The sequence below is a fragment of the Labrus mixtus genome, chromosome 18 (assembly GCF_963584025.1).
Source record: "Labrus mixtus chromosome 18, fLabMix1.1, whole genome shotgun sequence".
NCBI classification, from domain to species: domain Eukaryota; kingdom Metazoa; phylum Chordata; class Actinopteri; order Labriformes; family Labridae; genus Labrus; species Labrus mixtus.
The window spans coordinates 21,207,449-21,233,641 of NC_083629.1; the positions used below are offsets into that span (position 1 = coordinate 21,207,449).

The window sequence follows — 26,193 nt, forward strand, 5'->3', positions numbered from 1 at the left end:
TGTCATGTGTGTACAGATCTCTGTGATGAATACCTAATCTCGTTTTTAAAATGTTGGATCCGCTTGTCATAAAGATTACAATCATAGACTACAGCTTTTCTTTTTATATCTATTTATATCTGCACCTTATTTTTCTATGTAAATACTTGCTGCTGTTTTTTATCCTGCACTGCAACGAGCCAAATGCAACGAAATGTCGTTCTTATCTGCACTGTAAAGTACAAGTTTGAATGACAGTAAAGAAAGTCTAAGTCTAGTGTAAATATTAAGACTACAACCTGCTGGAGGACTCCTCCGCCCCACAATGCACCTCGGTGGTAATGTTTTGATGACGTCACGTCTGGCTGGAAGGTGGAAGACAGCCAGTGGGTGGGCTGGGCTGTGGTCGTTTTTACATCGCAAAAAACACGTTTTTGAGACATCTTTTAACCTAAACGGGGAAAACGTCAGCGTCACAGAATGAGTTAGAGGCTTTACTCGGTGTGTGCCAGGTAGGTGAAGGTGTTTTATCGCTCTGTTTTGACAGTCTTCGCCTCTGCTTTGTTGTTGTGCAGCTAGCTTAGCATCGGGGCGGCCGTCTGCCTGACTGGCGCCTCCGAGTCGCCTGTGGCCGGGCAATAAAACCCGCTTGTTCACGGCCTGTTAGCAGCCACAGCAAACACACAGTCCTGCAGTCTGTGAGGTAAAGAACAAGCTTTACCGATAGCTTTTACTTAAATATAGGCTATGACATTGTAATGGGTAGTGTTAGCTCTCTAATGCAATCTACGTTATTAGTTGTTGTTAATGCTGCACTTGATGTTTACCTCCAAACAAACAGCTCACACCTTTTTAAAATTATTATTAGGAGCTCAGATTGTTGTAAACAAATGCAGAATAATTTAATGATTATTTTCTTCTTTTTTTTTTACTTAGTTTTTATTCATTTTTCTCATCAACAACAGTACAATATAAAAAAATATTTCTTTTTTTTTAACTTAAACATACATAAACAAACAAGTACATAAATAAGTGTTCATAAAAGTAGAGGAGAAATGAAAAATCATACCTTTTAAAAATTATTATTAGTAGCTCAGATTGTTGTAAACCAATGCAGAATAATTTAATGATTATTTTCTGACTGTTTACTCTTTTTTTTTTTTTTACTTTTACTAAAATTATTTTATTTTTTTGTTTTTATTCATTTTTCTCATCAACAACAGTACAATATAAAAAATATTTCCTTTTTTTCTTCTCCTTTTTCCAGCTGTATAGTTACATTCTGATATTAAGCCAGCAGAAATAGATTACAAAAGTAAAAATACAAATCAAAATGTCCACTCCAAAGAATATACATATACACAATAATACACAAGTACATAAATAAGTGTTCATAAAAGTAGAGGAGAAATGAAAAATCATAAATAAAAGTTGTAATCATAAAGAAATAAATTCTAATCCACTCAAAGAAATCACGTGTGAAGTCAACCCAAAGGGAAAAATGGTGCATGATCTTGGTCTGCGCCCAAATTAAACATTTTTTTATTTTTATTTTTTTAATTTGATTTATTAGCACACATATAAGAATACATCAAAATAGGATTAACAAAAACATAAAAGGTGTGTCAGGAGAGGTCAAGAAGCCAACAGGCTTATACAAGGGACCTCACCTCTTAAGAGACAAATAAATCAACTAAACAAATCGAATTACACAATTTCATCACTCTCTATCGCGTTAGTAAAGCCAGTACAGGTCTCCATCTTGTTGTGAACGTTTCTTTTTTGGAGTCTTAATTGGTATGTAATTTGCTCCATTTGGTAAATGTCTCAAACTTTCTGGATCCATATATTGTAAGTGGGAGGGTCTGGTTTCAACCAGCGTATGGTGATGCACTTCAGGGCAGCTGTGAATAAGTAATACTTTTTGGCCCTGACTGTTTACTCTTTTAACTTGATGTTTAATCAAAGTGTAGGTCTTTTGAAGTGGCCTTGGTTTACTCGTTAATAGATACAAGATAAACAGAGAAGTCTTTGAACTCCCCATCTGACTAAAGCCCTCGCAGGCTCCTGGTAAAAACACTGAGAAGGTAAATATAATTATCCTGTTTGCAAGCGTGTGTTCTCATTTGATGTCTCCCCTCCCTCCTCCTCTCCTCTGTCAGTGCACTGAAACATGGATAGATGCAGCGTCCACGTCCTCCTGCTGCTCCTGCTGCAGACCCTGCAGACATACGCGGAGGGCTCAGGTACTGTGCTCACTGTCTTCCACTTTCATGTTTTCAGACTGTGATGGCTCACCTCTTCTGTTCTGTGATCCCCTCGTGGGTCACTAACATCACCACGAGCAGCACATATGGCTAGCAGCTGTTAATATTAATAAGAAACTTGTTAATAAGGGGAGCAGTTATCAGTCTTTGTTATCATGCTTTTTATGAATCTGCAACCCTTGTGTGTGTTTGAACTGTTATTCTCAAAGGTTTCCATTTGATGTAATCTGTCCTGCATTGTACCTTAAATGCATTTTGCTTTTGATTAAGCCATCACATCTATTTGCACATCTATTTTTTATCCCTGCACGGGTTATGTACATTTCTTGTATAAGTCTATTTCTAATTGCACAGTTTAAGTTTGATTCATCTTGGGGGATTCTTTAAATCTTTTTTTCAGGTTAATATATATGTATGGGAAGGGGGGGCGCGTCGGTTTTGCGGTTTAATTTGTAACAAATGTTTCATGTCATGTACGTCTTTGTAACCTGCTACTGGATGCTTTGAATTTCCCTCGGGATCAATAAAGAATCTCTCTATCTATCTATCTATCTATCTATCAGACAAGTAAAACATGTTAATGGACCCCCCTTTATCTTTACTCCACCTCGCAGAAGTGGCGTCATTAGGCAGATTTAAAACATCAAAACTAATGCCTGTTTTTAAATGTGATCCGTATAGCTAACACCCAACAGCAGATCTTTTTAATGTCAACAGGCGGTGCCATTGAATAGACAATATGGATCAAATGAATTAATCAGATAGTGTTAAACAAGGTAACTGCAGTGCTCGTTTTGGCTTGGGGATGCTGTGTGTTTGATTTTAAGTGATGATATCAATGATTCAAACAAATCTTCACTGTATAAAAAACTCTACAATGAAAACAAAGCCCATGTCTTCTGATGTCATCTGGGGAGAAAGTTGGTGAAACAGAATCCATTCCATCGGCCTGCTGCCTTTAGTAAATGATCGTGTGTATGTTGAACTCCTCCAGTCATCTTTTTTTTTTCCCCGCAGGTGGACATTTACTGTGTCTGTGTGACACCCCTAAATGCCAGGACACCCAGTGCCACGGCTCGAGCTGCTTCTCCTCCGTCAAAGTCACGAGCGGCGGGGTGGAGTTCGAGCGCGGCTGCCTGGAGGGGCCGGAGAAAATCCGTTTGCATTGCTCCACCGCACCGTCCTTCCACCAAGCCATCCTCTGCTGTTACAAAGACATATGCAACAGCAACACGAGCAGCAGCTCACTGATGTCTCACCTTCTCACAGGTGACTATTAAATGATAACTTATGCAAGGAAGTGAATTGTCAAAAAGAATAATCATGTCATCAGACAAAAGAATAGATTTTCCATTTTCTTCACTGCGTGCTTGTTTTGTCTACTGTCCTTGCTCACAGTCCCAGAAGGAGAGCCAGTTCGGTATCGTGTGGAAACCTTAGCCCTCTTCGTGCTGGGTCCGGTGGTGGTTCTTGGTTTGCTGTCTGTGGTGTCCGTTTTGGCCTGCAGGAGGCTTCACCACGGCCGCCTGCAGAGGCTGCAGGAGTTCGATACAGAGCAGGGAGCCGTAGACGGCCTCATAAGCTCCAACGTGGGAGACAGCACTTTAGCGGTAAGAATAAAGAGGTTAGAAACAAGAAACAAATCCAGACTCCCAGCAGAGTAAACAGAGATATCATCCCAACTTCAACAGTGTTTTTATCTGCACTAGTAGTCAGTGAATGCTGATATTTGTTTCCAGTAGCTTTGTTCAAGCTAGCATTATGTGTTTACATCATCTCCATTAAAGATTCTGGCACAAGCAGCTCATCTGATATCTGTGTCTGTCTTTAGGACCTGTTGGACCACTCATGTACATCAGGCAGCGGTTCAGGTCTTCCCTTCCTTGTGCAGAGAACTGTGGCCCGACAGATCAGTCTGATGGAGTGTGTAGGTAGGTACAACACGCTACCATCCACACAGGGCATGTGCACACTGGACTCATGTGTCTGACTCGTTTCATTATAGTTATAACATAAAATATAAGTAAATAATTCTAACAAGGGAGCTACAGTAAAGTCAAGTCACATTTATTTATAAAGCACATTTAAAAACAGCAGCAGCTGACCAAAGTGCTGTACAATGCATCAAAGAAAGAGTTTACAGGGGATTACAACATATACAATAAAACACAAAATAAAATACGATAGAATAAATAGGAGAGATAATGAAAGCAATAACTGGAATCTGAAAGAACCATCTATTCGGGACCAGAGGACTCAAATGCTAAAATATAAAAATCTGTCTTTAGAAGGGACTTTGTTAAAGGTTATTGTAGTTGAGGAGAAAGCACTCCGTCGTGAGGATACAAAGCTGTGTCCAGTGATGTCACAAAGGTGATGTGAGGGCGACAGGAAGTCAGATCATTTTGACTTCTTAAAATCAACTGTCAAAACGCGTCGTGTGTGGCTTTATCTCTCCGTTCTTTGAAGAAAATAGAAGAAAACAATTTGCAACACTTGTTTCAAGTTACTGATGTCAGGTTTCCTCATCGTCATGACAACTCTTGACACTCTTGAGGGTTGAAATAGAAGTATGTAGGTCAGAAGCCTTGGGACACCACACTGTACAGTTTCTTCCACCAGTTCAGAAATGGAAACATGTGGCTCTGTGCCTCATTTTTCTGGAAACATCTGATCCATGTCAGATGGGAATCAAACTCAAGAGATCGTTTAGTTTCAGGGATTGTAGCCATGAAATAACCTAAAAAAAAAAAAAAAAACAACAGGAAGAAGTTTTCAAATTTTAAAACATGGGACTTATGTCTGTTTCTTCCTTTCTCTTTCTTCCTGTTGAATTGTGTCCGACCTTTTTTCAGGTAAGGGGAGGTATGGAGAGGTGTGGAGGGGGCAGTGGCAGGGGGAGAACGTGGCTGTAAAAATCTTCTCCTCACGAGATGAGAAATCCTGGTTTAGGGAAACGGAGATCTACAACACAGTGCTGCTAAGACATGAAAACATACTCGGTGAGTATAAATTTCAAACTGACATATCTACCGTTCTAACGTCTTCATCGTTTGTTTAACCATGAACATAACTGTGATCCTGACATGTTATCCTCCGTCTCTCCTCCCCTCAGGCTTCATGGCGTCCGACATGACTTCTCGCAACTCCAGCACCCAGCTGTGGCTCATTACCCATTACCACGAGAACGGTTCTCTCTATGACTACCTGCAGCGGGTTGCCGTGGAGACGTCGGAGGGCTTGGCGATGGCCGCGTCGATAGCGTGCGGCCTGGTGCATCTGCACACGGAGATCTTCGGCACAGAGGGAAAACCGGCCATCGCACACCGGGACCTGAAGAGCAAAAACATCCTGGTCACAAAGGAGCTGCGCTGCTGCATCGCAGACCTGGGTCAGTCATCCACTTCTTCTGATTGCTAGATGGTAGACTTAAACAAAGATGACACCAAATAAAAATCTTTGAAGGATCAGAGAATTTTATATAAATGTTTTATAAGCTGATTTTGTATATTTTCATTTTTTTGCAGTCTTGTTTTATTGGTATTTTCTGTTCATGCACTACCTGCTTTTTTATTCAGGTGTTTATGTCCTAAAGTGCTCTGTTATCTTTTTTTTTTTATTTCTACTGATATATTAAATTTCCCTTGACATGTTGCAGGGCTGGCTGTGACCCACTCGCAGGCAGACAACCAGCTGGACGTGGGCAACAATCCAAAGGTTGGCACCAAGCGTTACATGGCGCCAGAAGTGCTGGACGAGACCATTCAGATAGACTGCTTCGATGCATACAAGCGGGTGGACATCTGGGCCTTTGGGCTGGTGCTTTGGGAGATAGCAAGACGCACCTACAGCAACGGTGAGCTTCATTCATCTGGTGTATTTTTAAAGGCCGTGACTTGATGAACAACAGGTCTGTGGTTCAAATAGACTTTGGGGTCATGTTGTTAGAAGAGAGACCTTATTTCAACAAAAGTGTATCCTCTTGTTCCGGTTGTTTGTGTTCATTTCTTGTTTCACTTTCAGGTATTGTTGAGGAGTACAAGCCTCCGTTTTACGATCAGGTGCCAAACGATCCGAGCTTTGAGGACATGAGGAAAGTCGTGTGTGTGGAGCAGCAGAGGCCTTTCATTCCCAATCGATGGTTCTCTGATCCTGTGAGTATTTGTTTTACACTCAGAGTTTAATCTAGTTCAAACAAAAATGGTTTTAAACATTGACTTGGACACCAACAAACTTTTTGTATGTTTAAGGACTTAGTAGTGATAAATGACAGATAGATAGATAGAGTGGGCGCCTGTTTTAATGTCAGACTGTTTGACAAAAAAGCGGTAATTAAGCTTTGGGGACAATACGTCTCCAGATAAATCTTACTGTGACTGGCAAGAATGAAAAAAAAAAAATGTTTCTACCTGCAAAATTTAAAGGAAAAATATGGTAGTTGAAATGTTACAAGACTCTTACACACAAAACGTCATTCTGAATTTTTTTTTTCCAAACGCAAACGGACTCTTATCTAGACAAGCAAGGAAGTAGCATTTCAGAAATATCTGTCTATTCTATCTTGGCTAAATTGCATGTAATGTGAACTTAAGGAGGGATGCACGATGGCGCAGTGGTTAGCGCTGCTGCCTCCTCACAGCGAGGAGGTTCCTGGTTGGAATCCCTGTCGTGTCAGGGCCTTTCTCTGTGGCGTTTGCATGTTCTCTCCGGCTCCTCCGGGCTCGTTATGTTTGTTGGTGACTCTAAATTGCCCGTAGCTGTGTGAGTGAGTGTGAGTGTGGCTGGTTGTCTGTCGCAGCCCTGTGATTGGACAGTCCAGGGTGTACCCCGCCTCTCGCTCAATGACAGCTGGTTTCGGCACCAGCCCCCCGTGACCCCGAACGGGAGAAAGCGGTAAAGATAAGATAATGGATGGTGAAGGCATCATGACATTATGACCACTTTTACTCTTTGAGCCTGGTGTGATGTTCGCCTCCTGGATATTTACAGCTGGGACCTTGAAATGCTTAACACGGCGAGCGAGAATACAGTGGTGATAGCACGTGCGTTGTTATTACCCAGAATGCCTTAGCGCATTCAGAAACTTGACAGTAATTGACACATCATGCGTCTCTCCTTTCTCTCTCAGACTCTCTCGGCTCTGGTGAAACTGATGAAGGAGTGTTGGTACCAGAACCCGTCTGCCAGGCTTACAGCACTACGCATCAAGAAAACCCTGGACAAGATCCACAGCTCTCTGGAGAAAGGAAAGGAGTCGTGAGAGGAGCCTCAGAGGCAGCAGCCTGAAGTCAGAGATCAGCTTAGTAATGGCTTCCTTTTTTTTTTTTAAGTTTAACAAGGTCGATAAAGGGAACGGACAGAGGAGAGAGTTTAAGGTATCATCCAGCCTCATCGTCTTTGCTCCCTCGTGTTTCCTGTGGTCGTCTTCCACCGACGTCCTTCGTCCTCTCTGACTTCAAACCAAACGCAGACGTTTTTGGATCTGTTGTCGTCTGAATATGCCAGCCTTTGCTACAGGACTCAAACCCGATGTGCTCGCACTGACCAGAACTGTAGACTGTTACTAAGTGTGAACAACCACGGATGGCATATTGTAGTGCTCCATCCTAATGCTTTAACGCCCACTGTTGACTGCTCTCACACACACACACACACACACACACACACACACACAACACTACATATTATCACAGATCAGTTACTGATCCCCAGCCGATGTTTGCAGCATCGAGGCTGCAGCTTTCATTCTCAAAGACAATCAAACATGTTTTTAATCATTGAACTTTATCTGACCACGCCGACTCTTTAACTAAACACTCAACACGAGTTAAACCACACTCAAACGTTCACTTCCAAAAGGAAAAGAGCCAAAAGAATCAAAGCTGTTTTTAACACTTTTAAATAATATTTATGTATTAAATCCAATGCTACCACACTACTGAGGATGTGCAAGACTGATGTGTGCGATGACGCGTGACCCCCCCCCCCGACTGTATAACGATATGTAGGCATTTACTGTACTGGACTTTCTGTTCCCCTGTTTGTCTTTGTTGGCGCTAGTAGGAAATGCTTGGATGTGGAAAGCAGCAAATTTAATAGGAAGAAAATATGCGAAACCTGCCACTAAAGGTTAGTCTGTATCTTATAATAAGAATGAGTATGAAATGGACTGATCCTCTCTGCCTGCCACACTTCATACCGTCACTGTGGCTCGTTTGAATTAAGTCTTCTGCGCAGGCAGGGAGGAGTTGAGGGAGGCTTGTTTGTGGCAGAGCGGACATTTTTTTTTTTATTTTTTTTTAGACACGTTTTCTAAAGCGAGTGAGGCCTCCCATTTAACGTCTCTCGTCTCCCATAATGCCACTCTGTACAAGCTGCCTGAATAACAAACAAAACAAACACTCCCATCATCCGTCTTTTATTCAAGATTCAACAATCAAAGTCGCCTACTAATGAGTTTGTTCCCAAATGCTGGGTTTTATTTTGGAAGGAAAATGTATCTGTCTTTTTTTATATGTAATAAAAACATGTACTTGACTCTTTGCCTTACGATTAGTCAGCCTGTGTTAAGAGTTTAGGAAATATGTGCTTTCAGCTGCAGAAGTCTACGGTCACCTAGTTCAGTCTGATGCAGTTTAAAACAATGGACCTGAAATAAATCCTACATTTTTAAAAGTGTATTCTTCTTGGGTGTTCATTTGACAAGTGAGCAGAAAGGTGTTTAAGTTCATTCATTAGACCCTCCCCTTTAACATCACAACAGAGTACATCTTTTAAAATATGATAAATGTTCAGTTCCATTAAAAACTCTGAAAAAGTTTCAATAAAAGGAGAACATTATAACTTCCATTAAGGTCACATTTATCGCTGGACTTTTACACTATGCTGCATTCAGGTGCTCCTTTTGATGGTCCGAGTTTCTGAGTTGGAAAGTCGTTCTTCTGACTTCAGTGTGTTCACGTTATGTTATAACAACAACAACATACATCGTGGATTCTACAAACACTGAATGTCTCTGTTACAAGGTATGTTTGAGCAAATGTGCAATACACGAATTCATAAAAAGTATCTGAACATTAATGAAACAGCTTCTGCCCCCACGTTGATGACAAATCAAGTCGGCACTTAATTCTTCCCCGAGTTTCTGACTTGTTGGTCCGACTTTCGCTGGCATTTTTCAACTTGAAAACTCGTTTTTCTGATGTATCTGACATCACATGAATGCAGCGTTAGACCTCATGTTCATGATGCATGAGCTTGATGAACCAGATAATGAGTGAAATTCTGTTAACAAGTTAAAATTTCAGTTTCCAGTGAATCTTTAAACAACAGTAAGGGGCTCATATGTTCACTGACAGTTTTTCTACCTTGAAGCGTTCTTCTATTTCACTGTTCACACTGACTTTTGTTTTACAACAGGCTTATATTTTTTTTATGATATTTAGTAAAGATTCAATTTGCTGGTAGAAATCAAGCATTTTATAAAACAACCACAGGTATATAGAGCAGTTACAGATGGAGCAGGTCTAAACTGTACACCTCACAAAAACATACATAACATACAGTAAATCCTGACACTGCTGCACTCAATTTCTTATTTCTTTTCTGCCCCCTAGTGGCTGCCATGAAGAATGTCAACAACTCATTCACTTGTACTCCTTTCCTTTTTATTGAGAAGTATTCTCTGTGGCTTTCATTTCTTACAAGAGTTTAATTTAAAATCTAAACATAAACATGATATTTTATAGACTTTGGAGTGGTTCAGACTAAGGCTACTCTTACAGTGAACAGCTGAGGTAGTTGATAAGATAAGTTTTATTTGACAGTGTTGAACACATGGTGAGTAAACATGTATTCTCTCAGAGTTTTGGCTTGCTGGACGGATGACATTTGTTGTGCAAAACCTACAGCTCTGCTCCAAATTGTGATAAAAGCGTACCACGGGGTGACCACAAAAACCACTGACCTCCTGCCTGAGCTGCGGAGAATTCACCACCTTCCCCACAGCTCTGAGACATTCAGGGTCACATCACGTTATCTGGTAAAGTCTTGTACGGGTTGAGGATGCCTTTGGGGTCCAGCATGGTCTTAATGTTACTCATCAGAGCCACAGCCTGGCTGGGTTTGCTGTAGTAAATGTAGTTCCTCTTCTTCAGGCCCAGGCCATGTTCTGCACTGATGCTGCCCTGACAGCTCGCCGTCCACTCGTACACAAAGGGCTCGATGGCGGCGAGGAGAGCCGGGTCTCTGGCGGGAGAAGTGACGTTCAAGTGGAGGTTTCCATCTCCTAAGGGTGTCGATAGAAATAGATGAAGGTAATTATTTCTGATTTTTATCGGAGTATACGCTCTAATATCCAGACCCTTTTCACTTCTTCCCATCTTCTGATCTTACCCACATGACCGTATCCCACCACACTTTTGGCCCGGTCCCCCAGGTGCTCCCTCATGTCCGTCACCAGCTGGTAAAGTCGCTCCAACGGCAGCGAGATGTCATACTTGTAAGCGAAGCCATCGTGAGTGAGCGCCTCGGTGACACGCTCACGCATCGACCACAAAGCCTGAGGAAAGGAAAATTGATTGCAATGGTCATCATTCGCATCCAAAGCCGAGTTTTAAACTTAACGACACACGGCGGCAGCAACAAAGAGGCAATAATTAAGATCCACTCTAAGAAAAAAAAAAACTCTTAGGTCAAAAAGTCATACTCTTTATGATTGTTATTGTCAAAAATCCCTACATCACTTAACAACTGGATAGTCTAGAATTAAGAAGACTAGACATTACTCAAACATGATTAAATATTGTGTGTTAGGCACTATTTTAAATCACTGTTTAGTGCTGCAGAGGTTTGAGCAGCAGGATTGTGAAAGTGGCAGTGACTAAAAATGTCAACCAGTGTGGCTCGCTGACGTCTTTCAAATAATTCTTGAACATGCAGAGTCCATAAAATAAAGAGGAAGAAGATGTACTAGAAGTTGGGGGGGGGAAAAATTCCACCTGTTACGCAATTTGGTCTTGTGAAATTTGTGGTTAGTGAGCAACGACACCTTTATTTTTGAGTCTTCAGTTGCCACAGTGCCATCAGTGACTAACGACGATGTCATCGCCTCATCAAGGAAATTGTGCAGTTTCTCCCCGTCATGTGTTGCATCAGATCCCGACGTTTCTATGACCACGTAGAACGGACAATCTGCAAGGCATTTTTTACATTTACATTTTTTTTTATTATTTAATTTAACCTTTATTCAACCAGGTAAGAAACTCTTAATTTTTTTAAGTGTCCTCGCCAAGACAGGAAGCAGCACAATTTACAGAGTTTCACACAAACAACGAGCAGCCACACATACAAAAATACATACAAAAATAAAAACATAATTAGACATTTTTGTTAGAAACACATTTAAAAACAGACAAGTCCCGGCCAAAGAAAATAAAATAAATGAAAAATAATAGCTTTGCCTCCTCCCCTCCAATCAAATAACGCTCAAACCAACCCCAAAATGCCGGCTGCAGTCAACTTCCGCTAAAACATAATCATTACACAAACTCTCACCTCTCACACCACAACATTGTTTAACATTAACATATTAAACACATACCACTGCTCAACTCTTCAACTCTCTTCCACCTCTCAAGTTCCCTTTACTAAGCACCTTCTCTCCCTCCCCTTCTCTCTCTCTCTATCGCTTCTTTCACTTTTTGTATCCTTTCTTAGGTATTTCATATAGTTTTGTAGTTTTTCTGTTCGTAGTATGATGTGTCTATTGATGTCTTATTTTGCTGTCTTTATTTGTCTTATTTTTATTTATTTTTTTACTGTATTTTGGAGTCGTTGTCCTGACCTTGTCTGTTTGTTTTTTTTGTGCCTCATTTGTATACCACCAGTTTGTCACTTTATTGCACCTAATAAAAAAATAAAAAAATAAATAAATGTTTGTTCAAGATCATCAACAAACACATCAGGGAGAACATTTACAGCCAGATGTGTCCGCCTCCAAGTCCTTTAACATCCTCTTAAAATCATCCAATGAGAGCAGCTCGTTAAGTCTCAGCTCAAATTAAAGGAGCAGCAAACTTAAACGCCTTTTATTTGTTTGTGAGTGTGTGTGTGTGTGTGTGTGTGTGTGTGTGTGTGTGTGTGTGTGTGTGTGTGTGTGTGTGTGTGTGTGTGTGTGTGTGTGTGTGTGTGTGTGTGTGTGTGTGTGTGTGTGTGTGTGTGTGTGTGTACCTACCAGAAATCGGATTGGGTAGTTTGAGGTGCGTATTTAGCAGCCTCATACATTCACTGTCCAGAAATTCATAGGCTGACAGAATTTCTCCCAGCATGCCTCTGCAGAGCTGAAATGTCTTCAGTAGCTGCTCAAATGTCTCACAGCCTGCGAAGAATCAACAAGAATCAAATAACACATCCATTAGTATACAAACACAAACGATTAACTGACCGACGTCAGCTTGTGTTTGCAATAAACGTGTGGTAAAGTGGTAACAGGGGCAAGAAATGAGAAAATCGTACCCAGAAAAACCACGTTCACAGACTTTGGTTTCTGGGGACAGAGAATGGACACAGCTGTGATAACCCCCAGAGTTCCCTCTGACCCTATGAAGAGCTGTTTGAGGTCATATCCTGTGTTGTCTTTTCGCAATGTGGCCAAGCAGTCCAACACTCGCCCATCTGCCAAAACCTGAACATGCCACGATACGTAAACATCATTATTTGATCTCTTACAATCACTCGTCAGGGATTTCGATACTTAGAACTCTTCACTCGACTCACCACTTCCAGACCCAGCACAGTCCCGTGTAAGGAGCCGTACCGCAGCAGCCGGAGTCCTCCTGCATTGGTCGCCACATTTCCCCCGATGTGGCAACTACCTTTCGCTCCGAGATCCAGAGGCATGATGAACTCTCTGTCGTCCAGGTAGAGGGACAAGTTCTCCAGGACACAGCCAGCCTGACACGTCAGAATGCCTGCAGATTGACAACAAACAACCTCTAAAACTGAAGTGTACGAAAACCCTTATTTGGGGTAAAACCTCATTGGTTTAAGACGTACCCGAGAGGCCATCAAAGGTCAGGATCTTGTTCATAAGAGCGGTGGAGAGGATGATCTCATCATAAACTGGCACGCTGCCCCCAACCAGCCCAGTGTTTCCCCCCTGAGGGTTCACTGCCAGATTATGACTGTTACAGTACCTACATGAGAGGAAATGCAGCATCTTTAACAATCCAATAAATCCCTCATCTGCATATTTTTTTCCCACTCACTAATATATCTTTACCTTAAAATCTGAGAAACTTCCTCTGTTGTTTGAGGTCGCAGCAGCAATTCACCGGAACCTACACAACATGAAGAATGAAAGACATTACCCGTTGAAAATAAATTGTTTCTTTAAATGGAATAAGATGAATTTATTTTCTAGCCATCACCTCTCACTGTCTTCATCCAATCCACATTGCTGGACTCAAGCAGGTCCGGGTCGGTGATGGCTCTGCCTGGTAGGATCTCTCTGAAGAAGGCCAAATCTTCTGAAGTAATTCTGGAGAAGGGAAGTCTGTCAGGGGCCGCGGCGGGGGAGGGTTTGGGCCCGTCTGTCCCAGCATGCAGCTTTCGACAGCACGCTCCTGACAGCCATGAGGTGGTGGGAAGAAACTGTCCGTTGAAGCCAACAGGTGGGTGTTTGATTGTTGCTGAAGATGAGACGGCGGTGTGGAGGTTTAGACGTCTGAGAGCCTTACTCAGCCTGAGGGCCCGTTGGAACATCGTCGCTATCACTGGAGATATCGTATATTGTAGAGGCAGAACAAACTGCAAGAAAGACGAGGAATGAAAAATACATCTCAGGAAACCGACATCCTGATTTTACACGTGTGACATGTGGTTAGGGTAAGGAGTATTGAACAGCTGGTTAAATTAATACTTAACTACATGTCTCTATCAGATGAATGAATATTTTATTTTCGAGTCAAGTCATTTACAAGACCCAGCCTACATGGAATTACTCTGACACATTAGCTGAGAATCAATCAAATGATCCAGCATGTCATTTTGCCGACATCACAACAGCACCATTAACCCGGGTTCAAATCCGACCTGTGTCATTCCCTGATCTCTTTCTCCCTGATTTCCGACTCTATCCACTGTCCTATTTCTCAAATAAAGGCAAAAATGCCCAAAAATAAATCTTAAAAAAAACATGAAACATCCCCGAAATAACAACACTCCAAGAGGTTAGATACAACCAATACCAACACAGCCCCCGCAACACAAGGTGCAATACACCAATCCAAACAAAACTAAATAGATAAATCGACTTCATCTTAGTTTTTCACTTCCAGACAGTTTACATATAATCCATAATAACTATAAATCTGTCAGTATAACTAGGCAGCGCTGGGCAATTAATGAAGTGTCAATTTCAATCACGATTTTGGCTTCCCATGATCATGAAAACAAGATAATTGAGATTAAACAATTACTGTGCATACTGTCCATATGGTTTCGTCATGTGTGGTAAATGTTTCAAAGTAAAAAAACTTTTTTAAGATACATAGGATCTTAATCTTAATGCTTGATTTGACCTTTGTAAAAAGTCTTAGCACTAACTTTTTCCTCTCATTATTATGCAGTGGAAACAGTTTTTATGTGATCTGTCTTAATGTCTCGATACTGAATAAGATAAGATAAGATAATCCTTTATTTATCCCACAACGGGGAAATTTACAGTGTTACAGCAGCAAAGAGCAAAGATTGCAGACAAAAAGTGAACAAAGTACAATTTAAATAAAAAAGAAAAATTAAGAATGTACAAAAGAAATAGACACTAAAAAATAGATTTAAAAAATAGATACTAAAAAACAAATACAAAAAAATAGATTTAAAAAATAGATACTAAAAAATAGATACTAAAAAATAGATTTAAAAAATAGATACTAAAAAATAGATTTAAAAAATAAATACTAAAAAATAAATACAACAAAATAGATTTAAAAAATAGATACTAAAAAATAGATACAAAAAAAATGATTTAAAAAATAGATACTAAAAAATAGATACTAAAAAATAGATTTACAAAATAGATACTAAAAAATAGATTTAAAAAATAGATACTAAAAAATAGATTTAAAAAATAGATACTAAAAAATAGATCAGCTATTGACAAAAGTGTAGTCCGTAATATTCAGTGTAACACAGACATGCACAGTGCACATTAAAAAGTGTAACATGTTATTGCACAGTGGTTTGATAAACATAATATAACATTAATATAACATTATTATTGCACAAAGTCAGAGTGAATTGTCCAGTTGTGTGTGTGTTTTGTGATCTACTGGGAGCAGGCTTGGTTAAACAGTCTGACTGCAGCAGGAAGGACCTGCAGTATCTCTCCTTCTGACTGAATATAATATAATATGTTCTCTTATTGTATATTGCATTGTTTTACCTTTGTGTATTTAACCAAACTAATTATTTGCAAACTGACACTCCTTCTCGTTCAACGAGTTCAACAAATATCATAAAATGGCTGACTTCAGAAAAGAGAATTAATTTGCTTTATAATAAAGATGTCATTTCAGAAAGCTATCTTAGCATAGTTCACTAAAACAAAGCGAGCCGTATCTTTTATTAACTCACCGGAATCGTTCATTTAACAGCAAGCATCTTTCGGTCCCTTTTTCTTAATTCTTGTCAGATATCAGTGAGAAATCTGTCACAAAGTTCAAGGCCAGTAAAGTTACTTCACCCTCAGTGTTTACAACAACTAGCATGTAACAAGTACAGGAAGCTGAAAGGTGAATAGACGGGATGTAGCGTCATTGACGTGGGGAATGGACCAATCAGAAGCCTTCTCTCAGATTGAACCAATAGACGCGAGGTTTTCACCGGTGACCAATGAGGACCGTGGAAAGTGGAGCGCGGTGTAGAAAATAAATCATTACTTACTTTTAACTAAATTATAACGAAAAAAAGTGTAATCTCAGCGTCACTTGTTGTAAAACTGTATTGTTCTGACTAATCATAGAGATTGTTTGTTCGTTTTTACCTTCTTAAAACGTATAAATATCAGAAAAAAACAAAATGCAATGCATGTAAATAAAAGGAATTCAAATAAAGACGAGATCATACGAAATGAACACATATGAATTTATTTGAAACTGACATCAAACTGATTTACTCCGCATGCATTCTGAACAGTACACGGCGTGCAATAAATTCTTTATATTGATCTTTTTTCCCCCAGCCCCTCAACTTATAAAAACAGTAAGTCCATAACTTTAATTTCTTTGAACCTCAGAACATTTAATCTTCTACTGCAACTCATAGTGTAAATTCCCTGAATACAACTTCAAGATAGCATTTCATGTTCAACGTAACAGTCTTCTGCGCTCAAGGCAACATTAGTGGAATACTGTTTCAGGCTCTTGTAATCAGAAGTCAACACAGAGCAGATTTGGCTTGAATTTTGGCGACATTTCTTAGCGCACCAAACCCCCCAAAAAAACACTTCTTCTCAGGATGTGAACATCAGAACTCGTACCCTCTATTCACACAAGGTTTCTGTACAGCGTGCAGTCATCTCATGCTACCTGAATAAACACTGGTATGGCTAACAGAACAGAAGCAAACACCCAGATTGATGAATTCACAAAAGATGTGTGATAGGATGGGAATCTACATGTGTCTTTTAAGCTTAGCACCTCATCTCCACATACAGAGTATGTGTTTGCATTTTTAAAGAGTGAGTTTAAGCTTTAAATTCTTTATAAAACTTTAGTTACTCCTTGCTTCCTTGGCAATATAAAGTCACTCGAGTAGCAGCCTATCGGCAAACCAAACCATTCCTTCTTAAATTTCCCATTGTCTAAAAAAGATCTTATATTAAAGGGCTTGTTTTTCCAAGTGTAACACTGCTGCTTCTTACAAACACTTCCCGACCTAAGTGACCTATCCGATAGCTCGTGTGAAACAAAGACCACAGATTCCAGCTGAGTGGATTTCATTTCAGCAGCATGAAGCTCCCCTGCACAGTGAAGATATTCAGTTTAGCCTCGAGTCGTCCACACTGAGCTGCTGATGGTCGTACTCCGATATGAGCTTCTTGATGTGTGCAAGTTTGTTGTGAAGATATTCACAGTGAATCTTGTCCTGGTTGAAGTTGGGGTTGGACTAAAAAGAGAGAGAGAGAGGGAGAAAAAAGAAAAGACTTATTCATGCAGCACCAGAAGAGGGGAGCAGACATTTACACATACAGAAATGTTGGAATTAATACTGAAAAGTTGTAGGATGGGAGTTACCTTTTTAATTTTGCGATACTCTTTAAGTATTTGATCATGAACCGTCTGCAAGACAACAACAACAAAAAACTGCCATCAGAGATCTTTGACACAATATTAGAAGTTTACTGGATTTACACATTCTTATGCAAGATTTATGTTTAGGTTAATTGGATGGAAACAAGGGGGATAACCATTCCAACACCTACTTCTGTGCAAAATACTAAAGTTTAGTTTCGACTGAGAATCTTCACCCTGATTTGATGTGACAAATTAAAAACTGCACGGCTTTCTCTGACCGTTGATTCTAAAAGTAAGAGTGAACAATATTAAGGGACTATAGAGATTTAAGATTCCCAATGGAGTTTGGCCTAAAGACGCACTTCAGAGTGTTTACTGAACGACTGTTTGATGGGACAATAAACACACGGGAAGACTTTGTATGCAGCCCAGCTCAGGCAACACAGAGAGACGAATACAAGCTAATAAACAATGATATCAACACTGTTGGCTTCAATACAACTCTGGCTTTTTAAATGTTTTATAAGGCATGAAAATTAGATATACAAATAGGTATAAGCTATTTTAATTACATATTGTCATCTGGTTTCCCTCAAAATGTTTGAAAATGTGATGGAAATAATCGGGAACATTTTGAAATGGAAAAAAAAAAGGAAAACAAAACTGAGCACTGAGATCAATTTAGTTTATAGTTACACTTTTACACATTGTGTTCACAATAGCAAAGAATCTGAAACACATATTGCTTTAGCTGAAGAGTTCAAAGTGTCTCTACTCTACACTATAAGCTTGCAGTGGATGAATGTGGCTCTAAACTTAGATTTCATGGTCAGCATCTGTTAAAAGGTGCCGGTTGTCTTCATGTTTACCTTGTATTTATGGGATTCATGGTGAAGCTGCTTCAGCTGTGTGTCCAGCTCCATGAACTGCCGCGTCACCCGGTCAATACGAGCATGTAAATCTCTGTACTCGCTGTACTCCCTGTTGAAGTCCAGCTTGTAGTGCTGCCTCTTGTCATGACTGTGAATCCCCGTATACATCCTAGAGGAAAAGAAAAACGGACACTATGATGTGAAGCGCTCACCTTTAGACTACAACCTGAGCATAGGAATTGTTAAATTGGCGATATTATCTAATATCATTAATGTGTTAAGAGACATTTTTATTCACACACTTTGATGCATTTTGTGTCATGATAAGGTTTACGTACGATAGATAGTCGGGGGGGTCTTTGTTCACTTGAAGCAGATTAGAGTCAAACAAAATGTCACTAGGCTCTGAATGAAAGAAGAAACAAAGTCATTTTCAGTAATAAAAAGTTGACACTAAGAGTTAAAAGTCAGGTAACATCACTCACCTGTGAAGTCCACAAGTGCAGAATCCTCCAAATGATGTTCCTTCTTCCTTTCTTTCCTCTCTCTCCTTCTGTCTTTCTCCTTTACACACACGTGAAATCTTATTTAGCATTATGTTGCAAAGAAAAATACAGTATATATGAATGATAAGATGTAGATTCCTCACCTGATCTTTGTGTTTGTGTTTGCTCTTCTTCCTTTTGCTTGTGTGTCGGTCCTGTTTGGGCACAGCCAGAGGGGACGGAGGATCCGGACTGGGTTTAGGACGGTCTTTTGCCGTGCTGTTGGGCTCCTCCTGAGCACAAGGAGGAGTCGGTTTAAGCCTCTTGGCCACTTCTGCTTCCTGCTGACAGACCGCTGACAGGGAGTCGAAAAGCTTCCGTGGGTCGAGCGAGTTCCTCTGCTTGTCGTTCCCTGTCGCCTCTGTGACGTCTTTATGAGCCGCCTGTCTGGACGTCGTCACCTGTGTCCTGTCGCTGGATGTTTTACTCGACAGGTGAGATATCCTGGGCTTCTTACTCAGCAGAGGGTCAGTGTATTCCTCAGGCAGGGAAGGTTTTGGACGGTGGGCTGGAGAGGAGTTGGGGGTGTCTCGAAGTGGACTGACCTGGGCTTCAGGGACGGTGAGGAGGCTCCGCTGAGGTGGAAACAGTCTCCTGCACAGCAAGTAGAGCGAGATAAGAAATTAATTAAACAAATTAGCATGAATGGCAGATTCTTTTTTTGATGCAACTCTGGCAGAAAGTCTCTCATTTGTGTTACCTGACAAGAATGCGTTTGAGAAGTTGCTGATCTCCGGAGGTGTAGCCTGGCCAGTCCTTCTGCAGATCCTTATAGAGGCCGTCCTTTAAACCAAACGTGTTGTCTCGGCTGTTAAGCTGGCCAACCTGGATACAAATAACCACAGACACATGAGATCAAAGCAGGTGAATAGAGACTTGTCGTGTGTTCTTTAATTAAGTTTCATTAAGTCTCTTTATCTTTGCCATTGACTTTGTTTTTCTCAGTGTTTTCATCACACAGACTTTAAAGGGGAGCAGCTAAATAAACTTGCCAATTTAAATAAGGGCACAAGTAAGGATTTTTAATTAGATTATTTAACAAGAAACATTGGTAAGTAAGAAAGTCATCAGAGCAAACACTTAGAAGCAGATAAAAAAGACGAGGCAGGCTGCTGTGTGCAGAAAGAACCTGACCCTGCTACACTGTTTTCATTAGTGCACACTGGAAACTGCAAATGTGTCTAACTTCCTGTAAACTTCCTGATGCTTGAGATTTGGGAGTGAACGCACAGCGTGTAGATTTAGCCGCGACTAGGGGGCTCATAATCAAACAATAACTGAAGATGACGTCGAGGCTGGCGGGGAATCATGGGAGTGATTCTCTCTGCTACTACACCACCCCCCCCCCCCGAATAAAACGAGCTCCAAAGTGAGTGTCATCAAAGACAAACATGCGGAACAGACCCGAGGAAGAGAATCTGTTTACCGACGAGCTAATGTATAATTTCTATCACGCAGCAGCACATACAGCAACGGTGCGGCAGCTTTCAGTAGCAGTTCCCGCTTCTTTATGCAGCGGTCTTTGATATTGTAACATCTGGTGTTTCCACGGCAACGATAAACATGTCGTGTCAGTCGTAGCGGCTCTGTCATGGCAGCCACCACGACAAGACACGCCCTGTTACGACTGTCAAATTACAGATTTCTCTGGCTTTGAGAACTGTTGGAAATATTACAATAATTAATAATAATTAATTTAAGGTAATTTAAGTACTCAACTAAAAATATATATAACATTTTAATTTATTTGGATATTTTATTTTGAAAAAATTTGACATATTGTCTCTTTTAGTGGCTCTTTTAAGTGTTATTCAGTGATAACATCCAATTTCAGCGACAGTGTTCATGCGGGGGGAAATAATCTTACAGCCTCGGTGTTGGTGTTTTCTCTCAAGCTATGATTATTTTTTTTATTTATTTTATTTTTTTTACACACCTTTCATACTTTGAATGAGACCATTTGTATGTGTGTTGATGAATAAGTTACCTCCATCAGTAGTAAGTCCAGCTTGTCTTTGTCTCCTGCTGTCAGTCCATCGTTCTGCAGCCTCAGGATCAGCTCAGGCCTCCTGTACGGCCTCAGCGCCAGCAGGTGTGTTATTCTCTCCCTGAGAGCCCTCCCCTGCATTGCAGCCACGCTCTTCTTGTTAGAGGCGCAGGCGCTCTTCTTCAGCTTGGACATGCCGAGTCCCTTCCTGATGTTGCTGACCAGAGGGTGGGCGGCTGGCGGTCGGGGCTTTGCCAAGCTGGCCAGTGCTGGCGCCGGGGCTCGCACAGTCACCTTCTTGCCTGCGAGGGAAGCAGGTAAACTCACATTAAAAGCAGCATTTCCAATAAAGAGCTAAAAAAATCTTTAACAGACAAACTGTGAGATTGACAGGCAGATGTTTCCATTATACAGGTAGAATAGCATGTGCTGCCCTTTTATCATTGAGTGATGCTCATTAGAATGAATGTGTTATTTATGCTTCTAGCTGGTTGTAACAGAGGAGAGAAAATGAATTCTATTTGTCCTGTGGCCTTGTTTCACCTCTTCCGAAATCCACAGAGATGCACACGCACACACAGTCACACACAAACATGCTGTCTAATTCTGAAAATAACCGCACAGTTGCACTAGCCTGCAGTGACAGAGGAAGTGTTTTTTTTTTTATTGAAGCTTCCTCTGAACTACAAAAAAAGATTAATCATCAAAACTAGTGTGGGTTCAGCGATGTCATTGGCTGGAAGTGTCTCTGCGGAGGGAAGTGCTTTGGCGGTTACAAAGAGAAGGACAGAGGTTACATAGAAAAACCTACTCATTGGTTTATCATCGTTTACACATTTAGATGAGCGTGCTGCCGGAGTGTGTTCTGCACTCGTGTTTGTCAAGAATCAGCATTTCCTTTTTTTTAAATTTTTTTTAGCTTTTATTTGATAGGACAGTGGATAAGAGTAGGAAATCGGAGAGAGAGTGGGGACATGTGAGAAAGGATCCACTGTCAGACTTGAACCTGGGCCGCCTGGCTTGGAGAACTACAGCCTCTGCACATAGGGCGTATCCTAACTGCTAGCCAAATCGGTCACAGAGTCAGCTGTTTAACACCTCACGTCACGGTATATTTTTGAAAAGTTTAACAATTCAGACCGAGCATCAATGAGCTGTACTGAAAGTTATAAAGCTGCTAGAAAAGACACACACAAAAAAGCCCTGATTTACCACTATATGCCTGTGGTTACCACACAAGTTGCTATGGTAACCAGTGTAAATGGCAGAATTTTTTTTGCGTCTTGGGACATTCTCTGCATAGCACAAATTCGTCTTCAGGCCAATGTTATTCCGATTGCATGACACACTACTCGAGCTTGCACGTATGAGCGTTTTTTTTCCTGTGTTTCTTACCCCGATAGGGCCCGCTCTGCTTGATGACAATGGTCCCTCGGCTGCGCGTCTCCTCTTCGACTTGCGCCATGCTCTGACGGGCCTTATCGTACGAGTCATCCGTGGCTTTGACCGTCATCTTCTTCTGAATCACCCCTACACATGACAGCTCCTCTGCACAACTGCGAGAGAGAGAGGAGAGCGAGTTATAGACAGCCATCTTTTAGACCTATCTCAATATGTTATCTGTTTTTTTTTTTTTTTAGCGTGTAGTTGATGTGCTTGGTGTGACGACGTATGCCAACAAACACGGCAGCAACTCAAGCAGTCTGTATTCACGATTCTTGGCATTTATGTAATTCACTTCATTTCTGGGCTTCTTAAAGCGGTACAGTCAGGAACCCGGGGTTTCCTCTGACATTTAAAAAGAGAGACGGGACCAGCAGGGTAAACACAAAGTAAACATGTAATCATGCAATCACCGGGCGCCGAACATGATTACAGCCGTCAAGTGTTGATGGTGCGATCTCTGGATATCTCTGCTCTCATAATACATTCAACATTATTAAGTGAAGCAAACGCTTATTTTACACATTTGACTTTTTCAGTCAAAGTATGAAAAAAAAAAGGACTTGCATCATTTCAGAACGTGAACATGAACAGCTTGTTTCATATGATTTGTTCGGGTGTGTTTTATTCACCCAGCGCTGAGCTGCTGCACGCAGTCGAAGCTCCCATTTGGATTGTCCCGGGCGACGTTAGTCACGCCGAAGGTGAATGTCCTCGAATCGTTTCTGTCCTCCGAGCAAGGGATGGAGATCCTCTGAGACAAGAACAATTAGATTCAGGTAACAAGTTAATAATAGTCATGTAGTAATAATAATGCAGGAGATCTAACTATTGGATGAGTCAACAAGTCTTACCCCTTGATTCCCGTTAAAACAGATGGTGGGATGGGAAGGCCAACCCTGGAGAAAAAGACAAATTCATTGATTTTGACCGAGCCTGGAAGTCATTCATTTTTAACAGACACAACACACACACACACACACACACACAGACACACACACAGACACACACACACACACAGTCAGGTAACAGACCAGCAGAGACGTGCAAAAAAAATACAACATTTAGGATTGTTTTCATTGTATCTAGTGCTCTGCCTATGTCCATGTGGTGTTCTGTCTGCAGCTCAATCATCTTCATTTAAATGCATTTTGCACGTTTTATTTTTATTTCTATTAGATCCAGTTTTATCCTGTACGCATTTGTTTTTCACAACACAAGTTAATGTTGCATTCCTCGGTTTATCAGGTGTCGCAATGTATCATTACATGATTGTCTGGCCAATATCAATTATTACAGAATCCCTGTATCACCACGTTATCGCTATCGTGGATCACATATGGCAATTTTTTTATGTTTCCTGAGTTACTCTGTGACTCCCAGCCCTTATCGTGAACCAACACTTCATCTCCTCTGTAACCTCTGCACATGTGCATCACTTGGATGTGTGCCGCCTGTTTGTTCATATTAAAAAAAAAAAGTATCCCACATTCTTTCTCTGGAATACTTGCTCACCCTGGTGCACGACTTGCCTTTGAATATTTCCGACGTCGCTTTAAAGAGAGCCGACGCTCGTGTCATTACAACCTGCTCCTTAATCACAGCGGCCTGTCGCATGAGAATATATATATATATATCGAGCGTGGTGAAATAACAGGCTGTCATCTCTCACAGGAGGGAATACGTCCACAGAAGAGTGAAGGAATGACAGTCCAGCGTGACACGTTCACAGCATGGACAGACTCTATGTGATTAAAGGGAATTAATTGACCCTTCATGGAGAGGGTTTTTTTTTTAATTTGGCCACCTGTTGGTTTGAGCCTGGAAACAGTTTGACCCAGCTACACGCACAGTTGTTGTGTTTTTTTTTTTCCAGAGATCAGGCCCGAGCGAGCCATGAACAGCCTCCCAATAAATACAACAGTTCTTTTCCGCTTGTTGGACTCCGTTTGGGGTGCTTTCCTGCTACTTCCTGCATCTCATCACGACAGTATAAATGAGTCACGGCAGGAGGGTGTGCGGTTTTTCACCTTTTAGTAAACGAAACGGTGTCAGTCATTTTCTTCACCGAGTAGTTTCCCCCCCCCCCCCCCCCCCCCCCCCCATCGGAGCGACGAGGAATCACAGAATTGAGGAAGTGTACATAACTGTTCTCTGCTCAGACTTCCTGCGGCGTCTGATTCAATTTCTGGTTAACTGGGTCAAACAGTATGTATGGAAGCCTGTAGGGGACTACACTGAAATGGTACGGTGAACTTGATAGTGTAAATTACGAATCGTAATGAAGTTTTAAACATTCAAGGGACAGTATTCAATTTGTAAAAAAGAAAAAAGCTGGTCGTCAGTCAGTACAGTTCTCGGTGGGAAGCCATTGATATGTAACTCTTTCTATTTGGCTTCCTATCAGATTGAGAGCGAGCGATATTGGCTGAAGATATTTACATGTTAACACCTGGCAGCTGTTATTTCTTAACAAGCAACATAAAGAAAACAATAATAATAAACATGAAACAGATTCTGCTCTTTACTCAAAGCCCCTGTTACTCATCACCACATGCTTTCTTTTTTCTTATTTCTACATGTGCATGAATTTCGATTTCTTAGATACCGACAGGCAGATTGGAACAGCAGACTCAATCGATGAATGAATGTGTGTGAAAAGATGAATCTAATACCGACAAAGTGCTTTGAATGATTAGAGGACGAGAAAAATAATATCTAAGTGAAGTGTGTTTAAATAGTGCTCACATTAAAAAGGTGAGTGGTGATGACACTGGTGAACATGGCTGCCATATGTTTGATTTCTGCCTCTGTCCTTATTTGTATTTCCACCCTTCTCCCAGAAAACTGTGAACAGATACCTATCTGCAACTGTAGTCATGAATGTTTACCAACAATGATCGGTACTCTTATCACTTCTCAAAGCCAATCCTAAAGCTCCTCTCTCTTTCTCACAGTCTGCTTCCTCCCCACGAAAAAAAAAAAAAAAGCCTTTTCTCCCTTTCTCCTCTCACCGACTCCAAACACTCATTAACATTCACATTACTTGCCAGCAGCATGTAACGACTTGGCCAGCAGCTTGTAACAAGCATCATCACACAGTGAAGCGTTTCCGCATTGCATTATGCAACATGTATTCCCATTTCACAGCCAAAAAGGAGACAAAAAAAAAAAAAACGAGGAGGGTATTGGTGAACTTCGGCTGAAACGCAAATCACAACCCACCTTCCCTTTTCTTTTCTTATCACTTTGTTGTTTAAGTGAGGGTATCATTGACGAAGTGATACAACAAAACAACCCCCCTCTATACGTTTTAGATGAATACTAGAGGAGTAATCTTTTAAAAAAAACACAACCTACCTTTCCATTTTGAAAGGAGCCAATGGCTCTTGCCGCGCTGTCAGTGAGTTTAACATGAAAAACAGAGACGTTACCGCCGAGGCTCAGTTTACCGCTGGACAGTCCGTAACACTGGTTCTCCTTTAGCGCCGACATACCGCCGCATATCTTCCCCCAGCACGCTTAATCCGGACCAAACAAACCCCGCATAAACAAACACGCATTGGCGAGAGGATCCAGGGAAATGCTGCTAAACGGTTCCGTGTGGCTGCTCCTCCGCCGCGCGCTATTCTGGAGTAGACCCCAGTACGTCATGACGGCCGGACTCAGAGACGATCTCATTGGTCAGGGGGACATAAATAAACCATTACGTAGCGCTTACGTAACCACTTGTACTTTTTCTCCCTCTCTCGCTATGCTAATTTTCTTTCTTTCATATGAGGGGGGATTTCTTTAGAGTAAACG

The 26,193-nt window shown here is 41.1% G+C and overlaps 3 protein-coding genes across 3 annotated transcripts; 1 reads left to right on the forward strand and 2 right to left on the reverse strand.

Moving 5' to 3' along the window:
- Positions 1–328: 328 nt before the first annotated feature.
- Positions 329–8,783, forward strand: acvr1l (activin A receptor, type 1 like). Its single transcript, XM_061063406.1, has 10 exons — positions 329–491; positions 2,142–2,225; positions 3,264–3,515; positions 3,645–3,856; positions 4,078–4,177; positions 5,102–5,248; positions 5,362–5,637; positions 5,905–6,102; positions 6,270–6,400; positions 7,375–8,783. Exons 2-10 carry the CDS (start codon positions 2,153–2,155, stop codon positions 7,504–7,506), a joined length of 1,521 nt encoding a protein of 506 aa, XP_060919389.1. The 5' UTR covers positions 329–491; positions 2,142–2,152; the 3' UTR covers positions 7,507–8,783.
- d2hgdh (D-2-hydroxyglutarate dehydrogenase) lies at positions 8,648–16,029 on the reverse strand. Its single transcript, XM_061063405.1, has 10 exons — positions 15,882–16,029; positions 13,676–14,054; positions 13,528–13,585; positions 13,302–13,441; positions 13,023–13,216; positions 12,762–12,930; positions 12,481–12,624; positions 11,296–11,438; positions 10,641–10,806; positions 8,648–10,533 (listed from the first exon to the last, which is right to left on the reverse strand). The coding sequence occupies exons 2-10, from the start codon at positions 14,007–14,009 to the stop codon at positions 10,271–10,273; spliced, it is 1,611 nt and encodes a 536-aa protein (XP_060919388.1). The 5' UTR covers positions 14,010–14,054; positions 15,882–16,029; the 3' UTR covers positions 8,648–10,270.
- Positions 16,030–16,379: 350 nt separating this feature from the next.
- On the reverse strand, positions 16,380–26,027 carry LOC132993523 (RNA polymerase II elongation factor ELL-like). The gene is made up of 12 exons (XM_061063404.1): positions 25,750–26,027; positions 23,244–23,288; positions 23,022–23,143; positions 22,342–22,502; positions 20,947–21,248; positions 19,660–19,784; positions 19,064–19,553; positions 18,900–18,978; positions 18,753–18,819; positions 18,412–18,583; positions 17,543–17,587; positions 16,380–17,414 (listed from the first exon to the last, which is right to left on the reverse strand). The coding sequence occupies exons 1-12, from the start codon at positions 25,882–25,884 to the stop codon at positions 17,286–17,288; spliced, it is 1,872 nt and encodes a 623-aa protein (XP_060919387.1). The 5' UTR covers positions 25,885–26,027; the 3' UTR covers positions 16,380–17,285.
- Between the last annotated feature and the right edge of the window lie 166 nt (positions 26,028–26,193).